The following is an 11101-nucleotide window of genomic DNA, read 5'->3' as shown; positions in this document are numbered from 1 at the left end:
CACTGCAGTGAATTATCGAACCCAGGAGAGAGGTGGTGGGTGCTTTGGGAGGAACGGTTGGTGAAAGGGCTGGAGGGAGGCAGCATGTCTGGTCTAGCAGGAATAGGCCTTGGGTTACTGCTGGTAATCCTGCCTTCCCCTTGTAGGGTTAGAGGAGGTTAGAACATGTGGCCTCCTTGTCATTTTTGCACATACCAAGTACCAGGAGATGTAGTGGTTCTCAAGCAATGAAACCACATCAGGAACAGCAGCTGCAATTGGAGTCACCACCTGATTAAGTTTACAATAATCCACTGTATTTCTCCAAGATCCATCTGTTTTTTGCACAGGCCAAATAGGTGAGTTAAACAGGGAAGTGGTGGGAATTGGAATCACCGCTTCTGCATCCTTCAAGTCCTTGATGGTGGCAGTAATTTCTGCAATCCCTCCAGGGATGTGGTATTGCTTATGGTTTACTATTTTTCTACATAGAGGCAGTTCTAATGGCTTCCACTTGGCTTTTCCTACCATAATAGACCTTACTCCACATGCCAGGGACCCAGTGTAGGAGTTCTGCCAATTACTGAGTATATCTATTCCAAATATGCATTCCAGAACTGGGGAAATCATTACAGGATATTTTTGGGGGCCTACTGTGAGACATATCTAAGACTCCATCAATAACTTGACCTTCATATGCTCCCACTCTGACTGGTGGGCCAGTGATGCTTTGCGTTTCCTGGAATTAGTGTCAGTTCAGAGCCAGTATCCAGTAATCCCTGAAAAGTCTGATTATTTCCTTTTCCCCAATGAATAGTCACTTTTGTAAAAAGGACTCAGATCCCTTTGGGGAAGGCTGGGAGAAAGATTGACAGCATAAATTTTTAGCAATGTAGTGGGGTCCTTCCTCAACCTGGCCTCCCCTTCATTCAAAGGGTTGTGGGTCTGTGACTGACTCAAGTCTGGGAATTGATTGAGGGGCTGTGACTCTGTATTCTGGCAATTCAATCTAGACTGCTGTTCACGTGACCTACAATTATTTTGTGTATATATACATATGGGAGCTCTGGTAGCATAGTGGCTAAGACACTTGCCTGCTAACCAGACGGCTGGCGGTTCAAACCCACCAGCCACTCCTCGGAAGGAAGGTTGGGCAATCCTACTTCCGTAGTCATACTGCCTCGGAAACCCAAGGAGGGGTCGCTATGAGTCGGGCTTGACTCGACGGTACATAACAACAACATATATTCATATATGATTTATGAGTAATTTTATATGTTATTCTGAAACTTGTATTGTCTGGGTCAAGTCTCTTCAGCTTCTTCCCTATAATTTAAACCCATCACACTTTTAAATCAATCTCAAAGTCTGAAAGACTGGTGTAACAGCTTGATATCTGAAGCACACATACAAAAACATTTAATAAAGGATATACTGAATATAATTCTATTTTCAGTGACTCAAATCTACTTGTTCTAAAGAACTAAAGAGAAAACTACAAGAAAACATTAAAAGAAACTAGAATGGAGCCAGGAATGCAGCAACACTCAACTCAATAAACCCTTGCTATTTCCTAAGGAGCTCTGGTGGTGCAGTGTTTTACAGTGATTTACAGCCTTGGAAACCCTATGGGGTAGTTCTACTCTTTCCACTATGAGTTACAATTAACTTGATGTCAATAATTTTTTGGGGGAGGGTTTTCATTTTCTCTGCTTACTCAAAATTTAAAATAGCAAGGATGATATGGGTGTTGAGTAACCAAATTTTTTGGTCCACAGAACATTTCTATTAACATTTTTTAAATGTCAAGAGCTGACAAGAGTAAGGCATTGGAATGGTATAATATTAATGACGAAGCTCTGGTGGTAGAGTGGTTAAAGCATTTGGCTGCTAACCAAAAGGCTGTCAGTTTGAACTCACCAGCCGCTCCACAGGAGAAAGATAAGGTAGTCTGCTCCCATAAATATTTACTGCCTTAGAAATCCTATGGGGCAGTTCTACTCTGTCCTGTAGGGTCGCTATGAGTTGGAATGGACTTATGGCAGTGGACTATTAATGATTCTTCATCAGGTGCTAGGAATATTACTGCTATAACAATAATTTGAATTCATCTGAATCGTTGTGCTTTCACAGATTTTATATGATTCATAGCTCATCAAAATTCCCTTCATCTCCAACCAAAAGTAATGTCACATATAGTCGTTCCATCTCTGGACAATAATTTGTTATTAATACAGTTACACAGAAGGTGTCATTCCAGTGATAGAGGAGATTACAGCAAGAATTTGCCTCTATTTGGACCAATAATCTAACATAGCAGAGCTCTCAAAGACTGGGATTCACAGTCTTCACATTGGCATCCTGGCCTGTACAGGAAACAACCAAGTTGTAAGGGCGTTTATTACGAACGGGCACATCAGGATCACAGGTGCTAGACAGGAGTCACAAACGTTTGTTCCAAATGATGTCTTCTGTTAACCTGAAGCCTTTGGTTTATTTTGTTTGGCAAACCACTCATCACTTTTATCTGCCGCCATCGCCTATAGAAAAAGAATTGGAATATATATTCATTCTAAGTCTGTAAAACAAAATAGCCCACCTTATACCTGATTGTACTGTCCACAAACAAGCAGTGATTATTCTGAGAGTTAAACTGCTTTGACTGATTGGAGCAGGGAGTAAGCATGCCAGCTGTGGGGTCTTGGTAGAACAGAAAGTGCTGCCACTCAGCAACTCAGTAGACTCTGAAGACTCTTAGTGCTCCTGAGACTCAGTCTGATGAGACCAAATATGAAAAGCTATTTGACCCTTAGCTCTTGAGCCTGGAATGATTCCCTTCCACGCCTCCTCCCACCCCACTCCACTGATGTTGATACTGTTTGATTAGTGAGTGTTAGACTCCTTACTTAAAAAGGAACCCTTGTTAATAATAATGTTTTGGTTCCCACAAGAGTCTTATGCTATTATCCCAAAGGGATAATAGTCCACTGGAGAGGGACTTGCAGAGGAACTAGGCTTGGAACCTAAGTATTTAAAAAATTTCTTCACAATACAACTATGCATATGCTAATTAGCTGTGATAAGGATAGCCATTCATTTGTTCAGTCATAAAGCAAGTACACATATACTTTTTTTTTTAAAGGGCATAGTTTCCATTATGAGTTAGGTACTATGCTGAGTGCAGGTGTGCAGTAAAGATGCAGTCTGAGGTTTTGAGAAGTGTGGTAGTTAAGTTTGTGTGTCAACTTGGCTGGGCCTGGTTGAATGGCTGGGCAGCTGGATGTAGTATTGCCCATGATGAGACTGGTAATCAACTCCATGGTGGAATCTACTGTGAGCAGCTGAGTAGCTGCCTTAGGGATGTGGTCTGTTTCCTATATATAAGGAGAAGGCTTGGGGATAGTCTCTAGTTTATGGCATGCTCAAACCCTGCATGTAGCCATGTTGTTCAACAGCCTGCCATATGCTCTGCCGACCGTGGGACTTTCAATGGACTTGAATTCATTGCCTGCCATGTGGTTTGGTAACATCAGGACTGTGCCTTTTTACCTGTCAACCTTGGGCTTGTCAGTCTCAGCAGCCAGCAGCTGCCTGAGTGAAGAAAAGCCTCTAAGCTTCAGCGGGCCGGCAGCAGGAGGCAGAGCTGAAGCCCAAGGTTGAGAGGCTTTTACCCAGCCCCTAGAGCCTGGCACTTTGAACTCAGACTTAAAGCCTCCAAACTGTAAAAGAATAAACTCCTGTTGTTACAGCCATTCCATTTGTGGTATATTCCTGTCAGAGTGGCACTGCATAACCAGAACAAGAAGTAAATATAGAAACTGAGGATTCAGATGTGGAAACCATTATACTGTATATATGTGTACAAATTTGAGCATGTACTATATAATAGAGCCATGAACAAAGTGACATCAGGCTGAAAGGAAAGGAGCAACTAATTAGGGAGGAGAAATAGTGTCACACTAATCTATTTTCAGTGGGAAGTCAACAGTGATGTCTGCAATTGAAAATCAGATCACAGCAATACATGCACATCTTATTTAGAAATAGTGAAGTAAATTCCACAACAATAGATGAAAATGGTTGCTTCTGGGCAGTGGGACTCAGAGATGGAACAAAACAATGTTGTATTTCATTGGTTTAAAATCTTTGTACTATTTATTTTGATGAAAATAAAAAGTATTTAAAAGTTAAAGATATGCTAAAAAGACCACTAAGATACACAACTGTTAGGAGCCATGGAAAGAACTAACCCTGATTTGGAGAATCCAAGACAGCTCCTGAGTTTTGAAAGACAAGTTGAAGAAGAGGGGAGAATATAAACCTTTGGGTGGAGGCAGGAAGTTATAGCTTAGTTAATGTGAACAGGTTAGTGTTTACAGTATAGAATGGGGCATGGGTTAGCAGGAGAGGCAGCACAGAAGGCTGGAAGGAAGGAAAGGAGCAGGCACAGAGAGGGGCTGACCGAAGGGTGGCAGGATGTTTTGCTTGAAATATTATAGTTGATAATGAGCGTCTTTTCTAAAGGAGAGACAAAAGAGATCTCAGAAGGAGAACTCACAGCTCTTGGGGTGCTAATAGCTAACAGAATTTAAGAGGGGGTGAGGAGAAACTGGTTCTGGAAATGTAAATTTATTTTAAAATTTAGAAGTACATTAAATGTTTAAAAAAAAAGAAAAGAGCTGGCTCTGAGGATTCTGGCTCGAACAACTGGGTAACAGATACACTGTTTCAACGATAGAGTCATTCCTCTAAGCATTCAATGAAGTATTCACTAGATGCTTACTACATGCTGTGTAAGTTCATGTAGTAAGTGGATAATTGCACAATCACTTTGAGCGCTGCTAAAAGGTCCAGTAGTTTGATGAGACAAGAAAAGTAGTTGCTGGATTTGGCAAGATGGTCATACTGATGCCTTCAGCAAGAGCCATTTCACTGAGTGCTAGGAGCCACTTTGGAACAGAATGAAATGTAAACGGCAGGTAAGAAGTAGAAACATTGAGTATGTAGACAGGTTTTTTGTTTTGTTTTGAGAAATCTGGCTATATAGGGGAACAGAAAAGAGAAGTGAAGTCAGTCATCAGTTTTTAAAAGCTGGGGAGATACTGGAGCTTGTGTGTGTGCTGTGAGAACAGCTCACTAGGAAGGCGAGAGGCTGATGTGGATGGAGAAGAGATGACCAAGGAGCTGGAATGAGAGGGCGGTGTGCAGGCATTTCCATGCACCGGGAAGATACAAATGCTGAGCGCAGAGAAGGGATCACATAGGTGGTCATGGAGACGTAGCTTCAAAAGAAAAAGCACATGGATCCGACAATAAGAACCTAGAGTCTGTTGCTTTGGCCTTTCCTTGATGTCAATTTGCAAACAAGACTTACCTCATCTAACAGTTTGCTTCCCTCTGGATCCATTTTGGAAAGTTCTCGAAATGCTTCATCTCCCACGAAGCAAATTTCATGTCCATCCTATGCCAATAGAGAGAAGAAATTTGGCAAAAAAGACACCTCAGAAGAACCCGCTGGGGCAGCCTGTACCTCTCCTGAGAAATACTTACAGGGTCGGCCAGAATGACCACTTGTACTGTTGCTTTCCCCGGGGTGTCCAGACTCACCAGGGGAGTCAGAATCTTCTGGTTCTCCCTTTTCATCAAGTCTTCTATGTCTGGCAACTTGAGGAAAACAAAAAAGCAAAGCAAGCGAAGGGGTTAGGCACAGTCCTCATTAGTCCTGAAGGAGTATTGGATCACCCAGAGAGAAACAAGGCACCACTTGTTTGATTTTATTATCTCAGCCACCCTCAGAACAACTGTTGAACTTGAACCAAAGTCACAATCAGAATGAACATGAAGAAAGGAGAGTCATGGCTCTGAGCTGAGTTGAACTAGCTAGTTACAGAACTTAAAAGATCTGGTGCCAAATATTACCTCTTTTTTGGGGCAAGAAAAGGCAATTCTTCCAAAAGCTGCTGCATGATCAACTATACCCTTGATACCCTGTAGCTCCAGCTTACACTGAAAAGAAATGAGAACGTGGGTTTATTTTTAAAATTTATATTGGGGGACAGGTTATTCATGTATGTAGTTAAAAAAAAAAAAAAATGCAAGCAATACCAAAGGAATAAAGCAAGCACTAAATCTCCCTCCTACTCTCACCCCAGAGGCAACCATTTAACAGTGTGTATATCCTTCCAGATACATTCATAGTCTGTCCTGCTCATACATGCACACGCACACACACACACACACACACAGAGCATCATTTACCCATTGTCCTTTGTTTTTCTCCATTTAATATTACCCTATCAGTAATATTACCATAAAGACTTACCTCATTCTTTCTGATAGCAGTATTCTACGAATGAACTATAAATTACTTATTTCTCTAATCTATAGAGCATTTAAGGAGCCCAGGAGCTCTGGTGGCACATTGCCTAAGGCATTTGACTGCTAACCAGAAGGTTGGTGGTTCAAACCCACCAGCCACTCTGAGGAAGGAAGATAGGGGCACTCTACTTCCATCAAGATTTACCGCCTTGGAAACCCAATGGAAGTCTCTATGAGTCAGAGCAGACTCAACGGCAGCAGGTTTGGTTTTCTGGTTTTTGGTGGTATAGTGACTAAGGCATCTGACTGCTAACCAGAAGGTTGGCAGTTCATATCCACCAGGAAGATGGGGCAATCTACTTCTGTAAAGGTTTACTGCCTCAGAAACCCAATGGGGATTGGTATGAGTTGGGATAGACTTGATGGCAGTGAGTTTGTTTTTGGTTTTATAGATCATTTATGTTGTTTCTAATACTTTGCTATTACAAACAATACTATAACAGACAACCTTTGTACACACTTCATTGTGTAGCACATTAAAATAAATTCCTGTAAGTAAACTTGCTGGGTCAAAGTGCAAGGACTAAATAAATTATGCTCAAACACTAGGGTTTTTGGGTTTTTTTTAAAGATGAAAAGACATCACCACTACAGCATTAAATTTTATCTATATCTCTTCTGACTCTGCCAATTCCACTTTTGAAAGGATATAATCCCAAATATAAACAACACTAATATCTGAGTGGTGAGGTTATCAGTAATTTTTATTTTTTTCTTTCTGTTTATCTGTATAAATACTGAATCACTGTGAAGAAACTATGGGAACAACCTTTATATTACCCTTACTTATAAGTCAAATTCCAAACCAAATACCTCACTGCTGTCGAGTCGATTCCAACTCATAGTGACCCTGCAGGAGAACAGAACTGTGCCATAAGATCTCCAAGGCTGTAAATGTTTATGGACGCAGACTGTCCCATCTTTCTCCTAAGGAGTGGCTAGTGGTTAGCAGCTGAGCACTTACCACTGTGCCACCAGGGCTCCTTGTAAAACTCAAAGTACCAGGTTATTTCTCTCAGAGATCACTCACTTGGTTGTCAGCATAGCCCAGCAAAGCCCTTTGCTTCTGTTCATCTTTTTCATAAATTTTCATTCCCAATAGATTAGACCAGTAGTTCAAGGACTTCTGAAGGTCAGACACTGCTAGAGTTACTTTCAATACAGGATCTGTAAGGTAATAAGAGTTAGCTAGAATAGAGAAGATAGTTCAATGGGATACAACAGAAAGCCTGAAATAGACTCAACTGTATGTAAGAATTTAGTTTATGACAAGACCTAAAACTGGTAGGAAAGGGCACATTATTCGATAAATGACACTAGAACAACTGGCTAATCATTTGGTGGGGAATAGTTACATCTATTGATATTCTTGATAGGTTAAACGACTCAATTTAAAGAATTAAATCATGAAAACAATAAAAACAGGTGATTATTTATGTAATTTTGGGACAAAGAAAGATTTTTCATTAAGCCTATTTCCAAAGATAGGACAACTATGACGGAACAGTTTGCCAGGTTAAGTGTACAAAACTGAAAACTCCTAGACAGCAACAACAAAACTTTTATAGCTAAAATTAAAGAGCAAATAACAAAGCAGGAAATTTTTTTTGCAATATATGTAACAAAAAGTGACTGTCCATAATATGCCTTAAATATTAAGAGGATAAAGATGAATATCCTAGAAAAACAGGAAAAAGGCACAAAAGAATCCACAAAAGAAGAAATTGTAAATAGTCAATGAATATAGGAAACAAAAATTAAACTCACAAATAACTGAAGATTAGAACTGAACTGAAATATTTTGTTATCTAGTTGGCAAATAATTTTAAAAGTTAACACAGTGTTAATTATAGTGTAGGGAGAAAATCACAATTACATATAATTCACACTCTCCTGTAGTAGTGAGTAAATTAGTACATTTCTTGGTAACAATTTGACAGAATGTATCAAAACCCTTAAAAATGAACATCATAAGCTAAATTAAATCAATCACAAAAGGACAAATATTATATGACCTCACTTATGGGTGGCGTAGTGCCTAAGGCATTTGACTGCTAACCAGAAGGCTGGCAGTTCAAACCGAACAGCCACTCCTCGAAAGGAAGACTGGGCAATCTACTTTGGTACAGAGATACTGCCTTGGAAACCCAAGGAGGGGTCACTAGGAGTCAGGATCGATTCGATGGCAGTGAGTTTTTTTTTTTTTTTTTTTTTAATTTTTTATATAAAAAGACAAGAAAAGGCAAATGTATAAAGAACAAAACTTATTAGTAGTTACCAGGGGTGGGTGGGTAGGGAAAAAGGGGAGTTAATGGATCATGGCTTCATGGGACTCTGTTCTGGTTACCTAGTGTCAGTCTGACAGGAAACATAACACAAATAGGATGGCCTTAACAAACAGGAGTTTATTCTTACAATTTGGAGGCTTTAAGTTCAAGTTCAAAGTGCCCAGCTCTAGGGGTTGGGTGAAAGCCCCTCAACCTTGGGGTCCAGCTCTGCCTCCTGCTCTCCACGCACTGGAGCTAGAGGCGTTTCTTCACTCAGACAGGTGCTGGCTGCTGAGGCTGGAAGCCCCAAGGTTGACAAGTAAAAAGGCACAGTCCCGATGTTACCAAACCACACGGAAGGCCATTAACTTAAGTCCTTTGTAAGTCCCAAGGTCGGCAGAGCATAGCAGGCTGCTGAGCAACGACACAGCTACGTGCAGGGTCTAAGAGTACCATAGGTTAGAGAACATTCTCAAGCCTTCTCCTTATATACAGGAAGCAGACCACATTCCCAAAGGCAGCTACTCAGGCAACTACTCAGCTGCTCCCAGTAGATTCCACCATGGAGTTGATTACCATTCTCATCATGGGGAATAACTACCACCAGCTGCCCAGCCACTCAACCAGGCCTAGCCAAGTTGACACACAAACATAACCACCACAGACTCCCAGGGAAAAAAAAACCTAACCCACTGCCACCAACTCGATTCCGACTCTTAGCAGCTCTAGGGGACAGAGTAGAACTGTCCTATAGGGTTTCCAAGGCTGTAATCTTTATGGAGGCAGACTGCCACATCTTTCTCCTGCTTCCATGGGACAAGACATCCAGTTATTTGGCCTAATAACATGTTTAGTTCTTCTGTTCTACCTCCTATTAGTTGCATAGTGCCTGGGGTCATAAATGCTTGCAAGCTGCCATCCAAGGCACGACAACTGATCTCTATTCGACTAGAGCAACAGAGGAAGGAAAGTCAGGACTAAAAGGAGATATGGAATGTGAGGCTAACTGCCTCAGTGAACAACTGCCTCCTCTGCCAGGAGATAAGAACTGGATGGTGCCTGGCTACCATTACGGAACATTATAATCAAAGATTCCACAGAAGAATCCTGATCCAAAGGGGAAAAATGTAGAACAGAATTTCAAATTCTTATGGAATACAGATTTTCTGGATCCATGAAGGTTGGATGAACCCCTGAAACTATTGCCCCAAGATAATCTTTAAACCTTAAACTACAAATATCCCCTGAAATCTTCTTAAACCCAAATAGTTTGGCTGAACTAGTAAAAAATATCTGCCTTGAGCATTATGCTCTTTGAAGAACTATCTACATGGGATCAAAGTGACAAAGTAACTGGTAAGATTAGATAGGAACCCCAGGGGCAGTTAATTCATGGGGGAGAAATAACTCAGAAAAGTAGGGTGAGAATGGTTGCACAACTTGATAAACGTAATCAATGTCACTAAATGGTATGTGTAGAAATTGTTGAATCGGTGTATGTTTTGAGTTTGTTTTTTTTCTTTCTCAACAACAGCAAAATGAAGTTTTTTAAAAAATGAACATTGCTCTTGAAAGAGCAGTTAAAGAAATAATTTCGGACACATGAAGGGCTTTTATCACAGAGACATTCATCACAGCATTGTCTGTAACAACGTAACACTGGAAAAGCACACATAGGCAACACCAGAGGACAGTGAATGCTCTCACACAAGAGAATACAATGGAATCTCTGCACTAGAATAAGGAGGCATTTATACCTTTATCACTTTTGAAAAAAATAGGAAAAGGTAGGTAATGTTAACAGTGGTTGGCTCTGGATATATGAGGGCTGTTTTTATTTTATTTTATTTTTTTATTGTTATTTGGGTGAAAATTTACAGAGCAAATTCACTTTCCATACAGCAGTTCACATACACTTTGTCTCATGACACTGACTACAATTTACCGCAATGCAACATCTTCCTTCCTATTTCCTCCCTGATAGTTACCTATGAGGGCTGTTTTGTTTGTTTTGCTTATTTGGAAAAAACCATTGTTTTGTAAAAATAAAGTTATATTAAAAACATTTAACAGTCTTGGAAACTTTTTATATCGTAAGGGGACTTTCTGAAGACCTGTTTCAAGGTTACGTCTGACAATTTGACAAACTCAATGTATCTGTTCTTTAAGTTTTCACTGCCTTGGTTGTTTGCTGGTACGGCAGTCCTGTGACTGAGGCGAGGTGTTCCTCATGCGTGCCTCTCCCTGGCAGACTCAATTTTAGTTTTCTCCATTTATTTCAAAATCAAAATTCCAGCTGACTTGGGAACCTGAAGAGGAACAGGGGCAGGAATGGTTACAAGTGGATAAAACTATACTGGAGTAAGTGATTCAAAGGAAGGATAGATGCCAGTTAGACTGACAGACTTGATTATATCATTGTTCAGAGAAGACTGCCCAAAAGGAACTGTGAGCCAAAGGAAAAAATTCTTAAAATA

The 11101-nt window shown here is 40.5% G+C and overlaps 1 protein-coding gene across 1 annotated transcript in view; it reads right to left on the bottom strand.

Moving 5' to 3' along the window:
* Positions 1-2453: 2453 nt before the first annotated feature.
* The window catches only part of GLOD4 (glyoxalase domain containing 4), a 19630-nt gene continuing 10982 nt past the window's right edge, over positions 2454-11101 (bottom strand). Inside the window, exons 5-9 of the mRNA XM_007937428.2 lie at positions 7388-7524; positions 5899-5985; positions 5530-5643; positions 5354-5440; positions 2454-2519 (exon numbers count right to left, since the gene is read on the bottom strand). Coding sequence (XP_007935619.1) covers positions 2454-2519; positions 5354-5440; positions 5530-5643; positions 5899-5985; positions 7388-7524 — 491 coding nt within the window. The remainder of the gene's footprint in view (positions 2520-5353; positions 5441-5529; positions 5644-5898; positions 5986-7387; positions 7525-11101) is intronic.

The sequence above is a fragment of the Orycteropus afer genome, unplaced genomic scaffold (assembly GCF_000298275.1).
Source record: "Orycteropus afer afer isolate SDZICR_OR568_19922 unplaced genomic scaffold, OryAfe1.0 scaffold00042, whole genome shotgun sequence".
Lineage (NCBI taxonomy): Eukaryota > Metazoa > Chordata > Mammalia > Tubulidentata > Orycteropodidae > Orycteropus > Orycteropus afer.
Note: the sequence above shows the minus strand (reverse complement) of the source record. Positions and strands in the feature narration are given on the sequence as shown.